At 40.9% G+C, this 16,941-nt stretch overlaps 1 protein-coding gene across 2 annotated transcripts; it reads left to right on the forward strand.

Moving 5' to 3' along the window:
- Nucleotides 1-1,860: 1,860 nt before the first annotated feature.
- Nucleotides 1,861-12,456, forward strand: LOC311490850 (uncharacterized protein). 2 transcript variants are annotated; one of them, XM_084548576.1, is made up of 20 exons: nt 1,861-2,076; nt 2,523-3,664; nt 3,752-3,915; nt 4,834-5,031; nt 5,122-5,410; nt 5,505-5,629; nt 5,929-5,957; nt 6,051-6,085; nt 6,241-6,409; nt 9,171-9,330; nt 9,484-9,607; nt 9,691-9,725; nt 9,797-9,881; nt 10,010-10,044; nt 11,099-11,162; nt 11,254-11,325; nt 11,426-11,445; nt 11,533-11,566; nt 12,133-12,241; nt 12,324-12,456. In XM_084548576.1, the coding sequence occupies exons 1-19, from the start codon at nt 2,059-2,061 to the stop codon at nt 12,227-12,229; spliced, it is 2,895 nt and encodes a 964-aa protein (XP_084404702.1). In that variant the 5' UTR covers nt 1,861-2,058; the 3' UTR covers nt 12,230-12,241; nt 12,324-12,456. The 2 variants fall into 2 exon arrangements, with proteins under 2 accessions (XP_084404702.1, XP_084404703.1); XM_084548577.1 differs by having other exon boundaries at nt 9,803-9,881.
- Nucleotides 12,457-16,941: the final 4,485 nt, after the last annotated feature.

The following is a 16,941-nucleotide window of genomic DNA, read 5'->3' on the forward strand; positions in this document are numbered from 1 at the left end:
TTTATGAATATGACATTCTACAGTGGGTTTTTAGATGATTTTTTGGTTCTCTCTTAATTTACGTATTCCACCATGTATTACTGTTACAAATAAACACATCCCAAATGACTACTATGCCTGCGTATGCCTCTGTCTTTGTGTGCATCCAGTAGAGAGTGAGCTGGAATGGTGTGTGTCCGGCAGAGGTGACCACCGGTGTGTCTTTAGTTAGTATAAAGCAAGTTCCTCTGCATTTAGTTGTAGTTTAACACTGATTCAGTGACCCGTGTCATGCTGCTACACAGGCTCCCTTTAATGCAAACTGTCATAAGCTTTATTAGTGAGTGACCACTCCTGCTTTCTTACTCTGCGTCACCTTTTCCATGGAAACACATTAGAACAAGTTTAACACACTGCACCATGTCAGTATCTGTCCATGCAGTTAGTTTCACTTTAATGTGTCAAGTATTTGAGATATTCAACATCTGTAACATTACCCCCGCCCATAGACACTATAATGGAGGTGAATAGATTTTTGCTGTTATTGCTTAAAGCACTGAGAAATTCCATTTGACAGCTTGTGTTTTTTCAAAGACACAGCCCCTGTTACTGAATAATCCATAAACTTCACTGTCAGCCGTTTGCTTTGGGACTATTTCTTCTGTGAAAGCTGTCAGCTGTGGTGTCTGAATTGCCCTCGATGAGCTGCACACTGTGCTGGGAGAGACAGGCTGGAGCCTTGCCATTTAAAAAAAAAAAAAAAAAGTTATTATAACTTAGGTTCCGGAGCAAAACCACGCCCTAATTCTATTCCCTGTGCTTACCTCACCTGTAAAGGTGTGTCTTAATCCTCTCTCCCTCTGTTTGTCTCAGCTCTCAACCCTCCTCCCTCCCCACCCATCTCTTTTTTTTTTTTTTTTGCTTCCTCTTCCATCAAATCATTACAGGAACCAGGGCAACGGAGCCAAAGCTTTCTGAGACACGCCCCCCTCTCTCAGTCTCACTCCAGTCTGATGACCATCATCCATCTAAGCATGCCATCTTTTCTCTTCCCATCCCTTCCACACCTTTCACCCACTCCTTCTTTAATATCTCCATCTATTCCCTCACTTCCTGTCTACCAATAAACTAGCTCATATCAGTGCAGGATTTTTAAAGACTGAGCACCACAACTGAAAGTTCATCTCAGATTTACTGACAGGAATAGAAAAAATGAAGTCCATAAGAAAAGAAAAGGAAGGAATACCTCTGCTAATCTCCCTCTCCACAGGTCAGGATATAGTTTATATATAAGAGCAACCACATCCGTACAGGAGGCCTCTCTCTGATCCCTCGACACGCCTGCCGCCACTCTGAGTAAATCGGAACACATTTCAAAATGGTTTAATTAATGCCATGTCTATAGCTTGCGGTGCATTTGTGTCATTTTATAAAGCCTACGTAAATACTTCTGTATTCTTTGGAACAAACCTGGAATGTAGACCGACCTCTTCCCATTTCCTCTGTTTACTTTAAAGATTCGGTTTAAGCCCCACTCAATTACCCACACATTATCAACAAACAACGTCTCTTTAAACACATGAAATACACATATTTTCAGAGATTCCTTCTCAGATAAACTTTCACCGTGGAGTGAGGAGTTTTGAGAAACTACAATTACAATTACCACATTGTTTCTTGACAGTGACTCATTTATGCGCGCACACTTGGTGCCTGCCAGCCCGGTGACATTCCTGTAGGACAGGAAAAAAACAAAAAAAAAAAACATCCAAGAGCTGTTGCGTTAAATCCTCTACAGGACTCGTTTGACGAGACGGACTGTTTTTTAAAGATGAGTGTGAGTATTCCTACTGAACGTCATTCCTCCACTGAAACCATCTCCTGTGCGCATGGGACGCACACTTCTCTCGATCAGAGGAGAAACACGCAGCGACTTGGAGCAGTTGATTGTTTGTGTTTAAAGTTTTTTTTTTTAATGAATGGTGACCTTTCACTGGACACAGAATGAGAGGCTGAAGACGAGAGTTTGTTTACTCGATTAACGAGGCTTTTCTTGGACGTTTCGGTGATATTAAAAGAATGGACCCAATGGATCAGGTATGTTGTCCTCTAATGCCTAAACCTGAATCACAGTTTTAGGATGTTTGCGTTTTTATGTTATTAAGATATATAATGCAGTGTTAGCAGATTTAATCTGTCTTGTGTCTCAACTTCGATATTTGGTATTTGGAAAAGGTAATTTTTGTCGTGATTGTTGAGAAATTACAGCTAATTTGAATCAGTCTGAACAATATAAATCAAGTGTGTCTATTCTCTGTTCAGTTAGAAAGGCAAGAAATTAATATTTAAATTTGATTTAAACAAACAAGACACCTTGTTTTAGTGCTGAAAGCTGTTTATCTGGTCAAACAGAGACAAGTGTTACACAAGCTTTCATGATTAGTCACACAATTTCTGTGATCTCAAACATATTAGGTGTTCCTGTATAAGCCTGACAATAGCATTATAACAGAGGCTTTTGCACTGTGTGATACTTTCATCAGGAGGACACAATGGATTTCAAGGCCCTAAGGGCCAAGTTCCAGGATGAGGACTTCCTCCTGAAACAACACAAAGTAAAACCTGCTCTCCCAGAGAAACCAAAAGTTGTCCCTCCTCCACAGAGCCCCACTCATTACCTCCCTGCAGGAGCACGTCCCTCCCTCCTCACCTCCATCAACCAGAGTTTGGATGGAAAGACTCCAATCGCCCCTAGAGTGATCTTCAAGGAGGAGATGAAGGAGAGCAAAAAGCCTCTCATCCAAACTAAGGGAAAGGACAAGAGCGAAGGGAAGGTGAAAGCAAGTAAAGATAAGACATCAAAAGTAAGTAAAGAGAAGCTTGATGAAGATTCACCGGATCAGAAGCAGAAAAAGGAGAATGGTAAGGACAAGAAGAACTTATTGGTTCTCCCTGGAGCACAGAAGGAGAGCACAGCAGAGCTGGTGCCGGCCAATCCTCCACCTAAATCCACAACAACAAAGAAGAAGGGCTTCCTTGGTTTTATGAAATCCTCAAAAAAAGATACATTGGAGATCACTCCAGAGCCAATCCTAGACACCCCAAGCTCAGATGTCCCTGGAGCAGCTCCACTCATTCCAGTGCCTTCTGACTTTAGTAACTCGCCACTAGAGCCAGAAATCCAGGCACCAGCACCCCTTATACCCATCAACCTCACCTTACCTGACTCCAGCGCTGCAGTGGAAATTGCCCCACCCTCCACTGTCCCACAAACTTCAGACTCCATCCCACCTGCTGCAATTACTCCTGTTATCCTGCCACCTGAAATCCTTACCCCAGAGAGTAAAATCCCTCTTGAGATTGAAAATCCTGCCTTGCCAGTTTCCAGACCATCCAGCCAAAATGAAATTATCCCCAAACCACTGAGCGCCACGCCGACCCCTCCACCGAATCCTCCCGAGCCTGAGATTGCAGCTCAAGCTGTTATAGAGGCTGTAAAAGCAGCTGGAGCAGAGACGCCTCCTGCAGACCCTCCATCGATTCCACCGTCTCCCAAACCTGAGCGTTCGATCTCAGCACTCTCTGCCCTGGAGAGGGCGGAGGACATGAGCCCTGGAAAAAGAACACCTCCAGCTGACCAGAGGATTATCAACGCTTTGGAGAAGGCTCGGAGGAAGACCACCAGGTAAACAAGACAAACATAGGGAACACACACAGAGGATGATTATAACATGCTACTGACTCTAACTTGTCATGCCGTATCTGCTTTCAGGACAAACGCCACTCAATCCTACTCCATCACCCCTCCACCTGAGGAGCTTTCCCGTTCTCAGAGCCCCGCCCGTGATCTCCCAGCGCTCCCACCCATTGATTATGAAGACCGAGCTGGAAACGCCCTCCAATCGAAACCAATACAAGTCAACGGCCTCGACCACCGTGAGTCTAATTACACTATAACAACAGAGGTCTTCTCTGTCTCTCTTTGTGACTCTTTACTTCACCTTAACATGAAGCACAGTGTATCTCATCATCAGGACTCCAGGTACTGTAGAGCTGCAGAACATCACTTATTGGTGTAGGGTTTCAGCTATGTATATAGACAGCCTGGTATGTACTGTAGAGGTGCCTCAGGTGTTGGTTTGAAGAAGCAGCTTTAAAGATGTACACAGAGGAAAACAGTCCTGACATTCTTCTTTTGTGCCAGAAACAACTAAGCAGCATTCAGGGCAGAGCAGCAGAGGTATGACAGCTATGAAACACCTGCAGTGACAAACACATGACTGTTGAGCAACGCAGGATGAACAGAATGAGTGTTGAACAAGCAGGTGTTTAAACAGATACCAGTGTCTTTTATGCCCTCTCTTTCACAGTTTCATGAACATTATCTGTTGTGTGTACATCTTTAAAATAAGTAAGAAATGTATTTTGAATAGTAATAAGAACTGAGAGCTTGTTTAAAAAGAAAAAAGCACATAAAAATTAAAAAGAGTTACAGAAACAGTACAAGGAAGAATTATTGTTTTTTGTTTTTCTTTAAGTTGTCCTAATTTCTAATCAGTTCTAACTGTATTATCTCTGCTCTGAAGAGTTATATCACAACAACTTTTACAGTGTGTTTGACTGGTTTGGTTTCCTCACAAATCAAATTCTTCCACTCACCTCACTCTTGCCTCATCTCCTGAAAACTTCCTGCAAGTGTTTCAGCTGAAGTTGTTCTGTTGTTAGCTTGCTGAGTTTAAGTTTGCCTTCCATTTTACTGTGAGACTTGGAGTCATTAAATATCTGACCAACCAGCAATATCACTTTTATTAAAATTCTCATGTGTTAGGATTAATGTAATGTTACTTTTTGCAGGACAAGCCTCTCCCCTGCTGGAAGGCATTGCTGAGGAGGGGTCTGAGGGCGTCCCAGAGCTGCTGGTGATACCCCCTCCTCCCCCCAGAAAGCTCCTCCCAGACCTGGAGTCTGTGGGTCCTGCACCAGAGAAGCCTCCCAGACCTCCCTTTGTCAACCTGACTGAATTCATTCCTCCTCCTCCTTTGGAAGATGATGGTGTGACCACCACTCTTACACTCACAGCCTTGTGAACTTTATTTACCTTTCATCTAACACTGGTTCATATTGTTTTCCTCCCATCTGCAGAGATCCCTGCTCCTCCTGAGTTCTCAGAGACAGACACCACGGATGTCCAAGAGTTTGACGAGTTTGCTTCCGCCGTCCATTCTCCCGAGCTGCCGTCGTCAGAGTGGGGCAATGAGGAGCTCACAGTTCCAGATGTTCTAGACGGACAGAGCCCAACACAGTATTACAATAACGGGATAACTCTTCCAGAAATGGAGATTCCAGAGCCAGCATTTGGAGATGAATACCAAGATAATCTGCCGGCACAACCCTCCTTCTCCGTCTCTCAAGACTCGACCCCAGTGCCGGCGTAAGACGTGCACATACAAACTGCTTTGAGACGCCTGTTCATCTATGAGGAGTTGGTTTTCATTGCTGTTTGTGTAAAACTTTGTCTTGAACAGGCTTCAAATAGTTGGCAGCAGTGGGCATGAGAGCACAGAAAACACGCATGAGGACATCCCTACGTCTGCCAGCAAGAAGAAGGGAAAGACAGATGGGGGCAAGAAACACAAAGGATCGCCAAAAAGTAAGGAAAAGAACCACTGATATGTCTGACCATATCAGGTCGAGTATACAATCATATCATGTCATTGTGTACTCGACCTCCACACTGGTGTAATTCTTGAGTTAGTCCCTAAAACTCATTCATATATCATTTTAAGGCACTTCGTCTTTATTTATATAGCTACAAAGCTATCCAGTAACCCCATACACCCTGTCCTGAAATATCTATAGATAAAATATAGAAATACAGAAAATCTGAGACTATTTTATGTTAACAATGAAATTAAAATGATAATAACTGTGTTTTTGATTTTACCACAGATCCATATGCTGAGGCAGCACAGGAAACAGTAAGCAGCTCTGTGAGAATTGACTTTAAATGAACAATTTTAATGATTTTCTGTGAAATCAATCAAGCTTTATCTCTTTGCTGTCATTTACAGAATCAGGAGAAAATCAAGACGGGCAGGTTCGGCAAGTAAGGCCTCATTTCTTGACCCACTGTTTATCTCCTTTCAGGGTTATCCCCCCAGAGTATTAAAGATGAGAGTTTGATTTGCTTTTCTTTCCTTCATGATCTCCTCTGCTGTTTAAACCTGCAGTCCACTTCAAACGTTATCCTCTCTTCCCCAGGAGCGAAAAGAAAGCTGCTGCAGAAGGGCCGGATGAGAAACAACTGAAAAAGAGAGAAAAGCAGCGCCTGGAAAAGGAGAAGAAGGAGCTGAAGGAGAAACTAGAACGGGAAAAGAAAGAGCAGAAAGAACGAGAGAAGAAGGAGAATGAGCTGAAGAAGAAATTCAAAGTGAGTGAGATGTTATTTTGACAGAGAAGGGAGGACTGGAGGGAATAGCGTGGGGAGGGCAGGGTGTTCGTCTTGGCGTGCAAACCAGTCCGGATTCATTCCTCCAGGTTGAGCTGAGCAACATATGCAGACTCTAACGGAATTGGGGAAACATTGGTTTCATTGTTGGTAATATTTCTGACAGAGGACCTTTTGACTAATCTTTATTTCTACATTATACTAAAACTAGATAAAACATGAGGTTGTTTGTATCATTTACTGTAAAATCAATTTTTTTAATCTATATACAGCGATCAGGCATAATATTATGACCACCTTCCTAATATTGTGTAGGTCTCCCTTGTGCCTCTAAAACAGTTGTGACTCATCAGAGAATGGACATGGGCCTTCTGAGGGTGTCCTGTAGTGTCTGGCAACAGAATGTTGTTAGTGGGGACCTATGGGTTGAGGTGAAGGGCCTCTGTGGATCATCCCACAGATACTTGATCAGTTTGGGATCTAGTGAATGTGGAGGTCAGGTCAACACTTCGTGCTTTTTTTCATGTTTTTTTTCTTTTTTTCTTTTTTTAGTTGTTCCTAAACCGTTTTTGTGTGTCTGTCTGTATCAGGCTGCATCCTGCTGGGGATGGCCGCTCCCATCAAGGAGTGTCATTGGTATTGGGGTGGGGGTGCCTGGTGTGCTACATGTCTAAGTAACATCCACACGAATGCTAGGTGTAAAAGTGTCCCAGTAGAACATTGTATTATCACAAGATGGTCAACGTTATTTACTTCTCCTGTCAGTGGTCATAATATTATGCCTGATCAGTGGTATCAGGGGTAGCAGAAAGAACAGATATTTACTCCCTACTGAATTTATAGTAATGCCCTATTCAGTACATTGAAGTCAACATTAACTCTGCAGAGTATATGTTGTCCCTTCTAGTGATCAATCCTCAAAGACTCTGGACAGAATGTATCTTTTAGGTCACTGTTTGGTCATCTTGCTGCTTTTCTCTCCTGGCTCTCACACCATTGTTTTTGAATGCAGCAGACAGTTAAATACTCTGCTAGTGCTTCAAAAACTAGGTTCACAGCAGTTAATGTCATTAAGTGTAAAGAGCCTCTAGGATTAAGAGCTTAATGTCATATTTATCACACTATAGCAAGCCTTGTACATGTGAGCAATATGTCTTCACTACAACGAACCACCTGTTAGGTATATCCTTGTTTCGACTGATAAGAGACTCAAGCTTGTCTTTAATAGTCTTATCAGTGGAAAGACAGTTGCTTCTCATCTTGGTGCCTCAGATGGATCTGTTCTTTCCTCATCTGCATAGTCAAGTTTGACTTGTTGAATATCAGATATGTTAAGCCAGTTACATTTTCTGGTGATTACTGAGACCTAGCTAAGTTGGTGTCCTCTAAAGAGAACCTGTCCTGTCCAGTCATTGAGGTATCTTTACCCATACGCTCTTGTGAGCTTTTCTTCCATCTAGAAAGGCGTCTTTACTTGTGTTTAACCTACAAATCTTCAAAATCTAAAATTCTGTTCCAATAAGGATATCCGACAATGGACTTGGATCTTATTTTAGATCTTTTAATATCTATCTATGTTTGCTACCCTTCCGGTTCTTCTTATAATTATCAGACAATCACGTCTGGAAAGATGAGGGTACCAGATCTTGACTCTGCCGTCAAAATTCAAGAAACCTTCTTAACATCTTCCTTTCATAATAGTACTCACATACTGTACTTAGTATCTCTGTTGAGCAAATACCAGATAACTTTACTGCTTTGTGTTTCATTAACATCAATCTGTGATTTCTTAATTTAACATTTACCATTATTTGAAATCAGTTTTTACCAATCTTAACACGATCTTGCAGCCACTGAATTTCTTCAAACAAGACCATGTCAGTTGTTGTAGGGGGATGTTCCTTCTGACCTGTGGTGTTCCCCAAGGCTCCCTCCTTAGCCCTCTGTTGTTGCTTGCCAATGTGGTTCCACTTCCACATAACTGGCAAACACAACATTCATTATTGTTGTTGTGTACATAGATGACACACGTATGGCTCTTTTATTAAAAACCAGAGAAAAAAAGCAACCCGCACCAGCATCTATCTTGTCTGCCTGATATGAAGTGTTAGATATCTCACACATTTAACTGAAAACAAACCAGTAATTTGTATAATTGCTCCTCCTAAGTCAGCAAACTCTTAGTTCCCATGGTAGTATATGTTGAACAAGCAGCTAGAAACCCAGGTGTCCTTTTTGATAAGGATCAAGTAAAAGGTGTGCAGTCCTATTTGCTCTAACTGAGCAAGAATCTTGTCTAGGTTACTTTAAATGGCTGGATTATTGCATGAGTCAAAAATCAGTGTCAGGCTTTCATCTAGGTCAAAGCACTGCTGCTCAACCTGTGAGTAATTCAAAGAGACAAGATCATATAACTCTTGTTGGAGCTAGTTTAAGAGACGGTGTTAAGATTTTTTTCATCGTCATGTTGAGGAATAGCTTCAGCTCTTTGAACAAGAACACAGCCTCTTCTGTGTCTAACATGAGAGTAAAGGATAACGCAACATATTTCCATATGTTTTATGTCATTTATGGTGCTTCGATATGTTTCTTGTTTTCTTTTTGTCTTTAATTTATTATTATTGTTGTTTTTATCTTGATAGATACTTTTAAAATTGATTGATTTGTTTGCTGTCCTTTGAAACGTACTTTTATTTAAATAGTGTTTTATTATTATTATTCTTTTGTATTTATATTTGTTTAGATCACAGGACAGGAAGACGCCATGTACCAGGCAAAAGTAACCGTGACCACCAAGGGTCGTAAGAACGATCTGCCCGTCAAGTACGGAGATGTCATCAGCATCATCCGAACAACCAACTGCCCCAAAGGGAAGTGGCTGGCCAGGGACAATGACAACAACTGTGAGTTCAAATAAAACGTGTTCATGGTCAAGGTTAAAGTGGGAAGTTGAATAAACAGCTCTATTTCATGATGAAACAGGAACAGAAAACGAGTTTAAAAAGTAATTTGTGTGACTGTTGACGCGGTTAGTGATCGTTGTGAGTGTGTTCCAGACGGGTACGTTTCAGTGGATCATGTTGAGCTGGACATCAAGGAGATGCTGGAGCTGGGGAAGAAAACTATCCGCGGGGCTAGCAACAATGTTCCCAACACAGAGGTGGACAGCCCAGATAAAAGGTGCATGTTCACAGTGGGAAATGTATACAGACAACACTACAGATAAAAAATGAAATGCTAACACATGCAACTTCTTTTCTCAGGGCCTCCAACCACTTTCCACAATCTCAAGAAAGTTGTAAGTATTTCCTGCTGTTACTCATGATCACAGAGTAGGTTTAAATTACTCACTAACGTTGACATGCTCAGTCACAGACGACAGCGAGGAGTGGACCGGTGATGAAGATGACACTCTCTCCCCTGCTACTGAAACTGCATATCCACTGGCTTCAGCGTAAGTAAATGTTAGCTTGACGGTCAGTTTGGATTTTTTTCATCAACAGCTACAATGATTGATTATTCATCAATTGTTTACTCTCTTAAGACCAATGCCTTGTTTTGTCAATGTCTTTACCTCTGCAGGGGTCACAGCAGGACACTCTCCATGCCAGATATGGGTAAGACATCCAACGATGGCGTATTTATTCAACTTTATTCCATCTCAAATACTCACTAGCCAACTTTTCTTCAAAAACTTAATTGGAAGCACTATAACAGTCCAATTTAACACTTTACTTTTTATGTTGTTGTTAATTTATAACATTTAGGTGATAAAAAGCAGATATTCAAACAACTTTATATAGCACCTACAACCAGCATCTCTGTCATTAATCTCACAACATGTGTCACATTATAGCCACACGAGTATTTGTCATGTTTATCTCGTCCATGTGTTATCTTGATAGGGGTGTACAGATTCAGTAAACAAAGATACCACAAGACCTGATGTTTCGTTAGAGTCAGATAAGTTCAGTTAAACTGTTTCAGCCATGTGGCTGGTTTTTAAAGATGCTGATTCAGAGGAGGAGAGAAAATGATTTGTCAAAGAGGTGAAAAGGTCCTCGCTGGTCGAGGAATAACTTGTATTCTGTAAAATTAGCTTGACATTACGGCTCATTGATTAGCGAGATGTTCCTCTGAGCTTGTCCTATTCAGTGATTTCCTCTTCTAGCAGAAAGCAGATGAACACCGGCAACAACAGAATAAAATACATGTAGTCGGGCGCGTTAACAAAACTGAGGAGTCAGAGCAGATTTAAGACACTGACACACATAATATTTTATCAGTTCAGCCGGTGTATTTCACACTATAGCCTGCCAAACAGCTAACATTACACGTTTCAAACAGCCGGACATTTTCATTTATTTCCAGAGTCTAGCTAATGTTGTGTTGACGCTGCAGATCACATCAGGTCTCATAGCTAATTTAACTGAGGGCTAAATTACATTGTGATCTAGAAGGTTTTCTGTCCAGTAGCCTAACAATGTGTTCAAAACTATTAACATCACAATAAATAAATTTAAGGACCCTCTCTTATTTTATACGCTGAATCATTGCTGTGTGAAGTTTTATTTTGTAATCAGGGAGTTAACCTACTATAAAGTGTGATGGCGTGTCAAATGGTGGGTAACTTGCAAAACTATTAATCGATTTATCTGTCTTGCTTTATAGGAAACAAAGACCTTAGCATAAACCACAGTCACAGTCACAGTGACATCAACGCAGAGGGCTCTCAGTGAGTTCACCTTCTTCATTATTAATCAGTTATTACAGACACACGGACATACCATGAATAAGCAGCACATGTGTGCTTGTCTTTCTGTTAGAGCAAGATACGAAGCACTTCAGAAGTTGACAACTTTCTTCCATTCACCAAAACCTGTGGAGCCGACTGCCAGGTAGGCATGATGCACTAACATGTATATGTACATGCCCGTAGACACACAAAGGATTTTAATGTTTACCTTTCCTTCCACTTTTTTTTTTTTTTTTCCACAGCAGCGATGAACAAGACACGAGTAAGTGTTGGCTGAATGACATTTATAAATCACCTCGAAATTGATTTCCAAACCTTTATGCCTACCTGCTTTCTGTTTCCACTGCAGGTCGCGTGTTTGTGGCAGAGGAGACAGCTCAAACGTAAGTGGAGAGAGAATCTGAATCACGTGCACACACAGTGAAAAATGCCCCAAACATGTTACGCAACCAGTAGACAGACAGGTTTCTTTCTTTTTGCCTGGAATCGGTGGCGGAGAAGTGTCTCAGATGGACAGTGACTCAGCAGTTTCTGAACTTTAGCTGGACCTGCTAGTACTGAAGACAGCATGGTGTGCTGCTATAGGCCTAGGCTGCTGGGGGACCTATGATATACCTCTGCTCTACTCCCCCATCTCTCACTCTCCCTGCTTTCATATAACAATATTGCATGTAATCAACTCTACATTTATCTTACTACCTTGATCTGTTTGCTTATTATTTCCTCCTCCTCCTCCTCCTCCTCCTCCTCCTCCTCTCCTCCCTTCTTTCTACCCGACTAGCCTCGAGCAGTTGGCTTCTGCTCAAAGCTTCTTCCCGTTTCTTACTTGTTCATCTTAGTGTTTGTTCTGTGTGTTTCAGGCTCTGGATTTTGATTGTTATTGGTGCAGTATAAATAAAATTGAATTGAACGTACATAAAGTTATTTTCAAATGTGTTTTTGTCAACAGGCCTGAGGATAGTTCAACGCAGGAAACAGATTTTGAGCCTCCTGAGATGATCATTTTACCTCCTCCTGACTTGTACGCAGACCTGACTGTCGAGTGACCAACAAAGAAGGTGAGGACGAATCACCTGGACTCCTCAGTGTCCATCACTGTGTACGTGCCATGTTGACGTGTTGTTTTTGTGCTTGTAACAGCCGAACATGCAGCAGGTGGAGCTGGGTTTGTCTGCGGTTTTATTCTTTGGACTGCGACACCAACCTCATCTTCCTGACTATGACCTTACTTCCTCCGTGATTTGATTTATGGATCAATATGATGATTTTACAAGAATGAGCGACACACCATCTCAACAGCTGGAAACCTGTCCTCAGTGTGAGACCAGTGAGGGACACTTTGGCTGTTGGCTCTGAATGACTTTGTATTTTGGACCAAGGTGTACCGCTGATTCCAGGAAAGCACTCACAAAGATTTGCATGGATCCACAGGTCTTCTAGGTATTTTGACCCTGAAGGTTGTTTAAAGGAAAATTACATTTGATAATCCTCATATCAGGACTGGATCACAATTCAAAGAACCCAACAAGTGAATATTTATCTTACATGTAATAGATTCAAAGCTGGATGAAATGTGTCCTGCACGCTCATCAGTTTACGGAGTTTGTAGCAAAGGATGAAACAGGAATATGATGAACAAATTTACTTATCTTAGATAGTTAGGTTTAGTTATCAATAAGTACCCCATAAGTGATATACAGCAGTTTCATTGATTTCCTTCTCTGTCCTCTTCATGTGCATCTACAGAACTCATGTATTCAACATTGCATTGTCTGACAGAGCTCATTTTCCCGCAAGATCTTGTTTTATTGTGTTTTTTTGTACATGAACTTGTTTTCTACCTTTTTTTTTTTTGTGCACCCTCTTGTTGAAGCCCATCATAGATTGTGGAAATGATTGTTACTGTCTTAGTATTTAAATTGCCTCTGTTTTAACACACGATTTTAAATGTCATTATCTTTAATTGGATACAAATAAACAACATTCTGCCACTGCCATTTACTCTGTATTGATCATAGCTGCACCTTCTGGAGGAAAACATCATCCATAAACTTTATTTACTTTGTTTTTTATGGAGCTGGTGTCCTGGCAGGTGTGACATTTATGTGACTAATACTTTTCCATAAGCTGATGAATAATAAGTATTAATAAGTATGAGGTTACGTTTATGTAGAACAGTGTTGTTGACGTCTAAGGGTGTTTGTCTGTGAGTGTGTAAAATCTCCAAACTGACACAAATACTTCTGTTTTACGTTCGTTTATTGTTTTCAATAAATACTCATTAAAGTGCAAATCATAACAGCAATATCATGCAGTGCATAAACAAAAAAAATCCAAACCCCAATCAGAGAGACAGCTCAAACACACGTTCACACACCCACACCCACAAAAACATTCTTTACACATTCACAATAAGCAATGTGCATCACACCCACACAGATATCACACACGCCACATACACTGGGGTATTTAAGGTCACACTGATCATAAGAACCCCGCTACAGTTACACAGAGAGCACAGCTTTGCTGTGGAAAGTACTCACTTTGGTACAACATGGAAAGTCTGCATTTAATGAGGCCCTCTGGCATGTGCTCCAGCTCTGAACAGAGTTTACATGACTAACATGCCACTGGTAGTTGCATACAGTTATAATGACTACACCTGACAGTACATACTGGTTATATCAGAGGAGTTTTAAAATCTGACCATGGCTCCTTCAGTGCACTTCACTGATACATGTTTTGTATCATGTTGTCACGTGCAGCAGTACCAAGAACAAATGCATAATCGTGATGTGCCCAAAGCTGCTCACTGTACAGAAGATAAGTCATTTAAGACACAGTAATCGAGTGTAATACAGATGGTTGACAAAGAGCGCAGACTAGTGTTCAGAGCAGCTGCATGTTTCTCGAAGCAGGGAGTCTCTCCCATCGGAGAATAATCAACAGTGTGTGTGTTGTAACAGACAGATCAGACGACCATACACAGGACATACAAACAGTTCACATGTAGTAAAGGGTTTCAGCACAGTACCAAACAACGTGGCTGTCTGTTTTAAGCAGAAGTCAATGCTCTCATTGGGGAAAAAAATCACTGAATCCGTTTCAAACACAATGAAGACAAAAATGATTCAATATGCAGAGAGACTGCCTGAGTCCACATGACATCGACTGTAGAGAAATCAGTTCCCAACATGGATTTAGATCAAAAGACTGATGCATGTGAACCTTCAACATGGCCAATATTAAATGAGTAAATAAATAAGACATTATGAAATGAGTAAAGGATATGAACCTGAACCAATAAACTGTGAATTAACACAACCCAGTCCATTTGTTATTTTGGTGTTCTTTTAGCCAGAGGCGAACAGTGCCGTCAGCAAACCTGCCTCTGTGCCTGTCTGCTCAATAATGAGTTACTGAATTAATTCAGAATGTATTGATTCACTTACTTGTTATATTTTACTGCACAAATTCACCTGTGTATTTATTTTCAGATTGCTTATTTAAACTATTTTATAACTCTTTGTGACAGCTGTGTGATGTTTTACAGTAGAAAGCAACCATCCTCAAAACCAAAAGGACTATCTCAGAGAAGGAGAGCAGATGATTCATGTGAGCAGCACCAGCTTTCCCTTTACATTCGTTCAGTAAAGATTTGGGAAAAAACATTTCGTATGACAGTAGAGACACACAGCATCGCTAGTGCATTACAACCTGACGGGACAATGTAGACCGTTTCTAGAAGAAAACCATGGCGTCGATCTGAACGCAGCACACACAACAGGTACAGTGAAGTTTGTGTATCAGCACAAAGAGTGTGGAGCCTCAAAGATCACATCTGCAAACTGCTGGCTTTTAAAGTGCTGACTGACCACATAGCAACAGCTAAAAGATAAGACGACTACAACACAGTAAAGCCTCATGGTTCAACTCAGATTTGCGAATCCAACAACTCTGTCTTTGACCTTCTACCAAAGATCCTCCCAACACACCAGTGTTAAGTCTGAAAAGAAAACGCAACAACCATGGGACACACCGTCTGAGCTCCACAGCACACACTGGCTGACAAACACACTCGCCATGTACAAATGCACAGAATTACTGTGTGGTATTCTTTAAGGCAACTGGAGAAAGCTTCCTGTGTTTTCTACTCTCCTGATGCACCATCTCACATGAATTTGTCATCTTTTTTTCCTCCGCCATTCCTCATCACCTTGTCATGTTCAAATGAAAGATAGGGGGCTAGTTCACTTTATAATGTTGAATTTGAATTTTAAGACCCTATATAAGGCATCAGCCTCAGATTTCTAAGGGACATTTGCAATTTTTTTTTCACAACTTAAAGGCTTAATGTGATAAATATACAACAGAATAGTAAAATAGTTATCATTTCTCTAACTTATGCCGCCATTCCAGCAACATTTTTTTTTTAATTACATTCAGTGCACAAACAGAGGAGCAGTATGGCGGATGAAGTTCAACAACAGTTTCTTTGTTAGAGACACAAGTGGAAAGGAGTCCTTGTGTGTGTTGCATATTTGTGACCGTTATTGAATGTATAAAAAAACTAAAATAATAAAGCCCACGCACAGCGCCAGAAACTGCATTTCCTCCAATAGCCACTTCACAGCATGGTTAAGAAAATATATATGTAACTCATCTGTCTGAATTGTATTAAGGCTTAAAGTAATGCATGAACAAGGGCATGCTCAGGCTGCTAACTGCCTCAGCTTCATTCACACTCCATCTCTTTGCCCATTTTTTAAATAGTTGGGAGTTAGGTGTAGCCCTGGTAACTGCTGGAGCCGCCACAAAGAGCTTCAGAATTTGGGGACCCTATGAGTGATGGTCTGTCAATGTTTCTATGGAGACAATGTTTGAAACACATTTGGATAGTCTATTGCTCTTATAGAACAGTGGTTGTAAAAACTCATGTGAGACGGTGTGCATCTCAATATCACGGAGAGTGTCATCATCCTACCATCCTGCTGTCTCTCAAGGCTCATTAATCATCTACAATCTATTCGAAATCAAGTTAAAATTCTTTGTTGATGCTTAAATAATAAAAACTACAGTGCCTAAAAAAAACTATATCCCAAAAATAAATATGGATTTGATATCTAAATAATAATAATAATAATCTTTATGATGTATAAAGTCTGTTATTTGGTATGTCTTTGTTTCCACAACGTAATGTGATTGTAATATAAATATAATACATGGATAACAAAAGCTTCTTTACAAACCATATAATATAAAACCTGAAATAGAATCTTACATGTAGAAATGATCCCTCAGACACAGATTTAATGGTAGTTTTAACAACCGTGGCCTGATCAAAATGTAAGACAAGATGCAAAACTGACCTCTGATCAGTGTCTAGGGCAACTCAGCAGGATGTCCTGCCATTAAGTGGTGTGGTGTGCGGCAGATTGTAAAAATGAAGGTACCGTATTTGTGGGAGGAGTGACAGTGAACTTGACCTTTGCTGACTCCGACAAGACTGCGAACTGTGGCCTCTCACTTTGCTGACCTTCTCTAGTTCACAGGTTTCTGTCCCAGGATCCGTTTCACAAGCTGTGGTCCTGATGTTTAAACACCAAGACTCAATTACCGTGTCAAAACAAGAAAAAAGCGATTAATACCTTTTTTTTTTTCCCTCTTTCTGTCTCCTTAATCTGAGGTGAACACCACACAGGCATTGCTTTTCACATTCCCACTCACCCTTCCAGTCCAATACAACTGGAAGAAATGG

Source organism: Chelon labrosus (assembly GCF_963514085.1).
Source record: "Chelon labrosus genome assembly, chromosome: 7".
NCBI lineage: Eukaryota > Metazoa > Chordata > Actinopteri > Mugiliformes > Mugilidae > Chelon > Chelon labrosus.

Bases quoted from the DNA above. Each gene is read 5' to 3' on its own strand.
- LOC311490850 (XM_084548576.1), top strand. The intron at 6,086-6,240 runs GTAAGGCCTCAT...TCTCTTCCCCAG, and splicing joins AAGACGGGCAGGTTCGGCAA to GAGCGAAAAGAAAGCTGCTG. The intron at 9,331-9,483 runs GTGAGTTCAAAT...AGTGTGTTCCAG, and splicing joins CAGGGACAATGACAACAACT to ACGGGTACGTTTCAGTGGAT.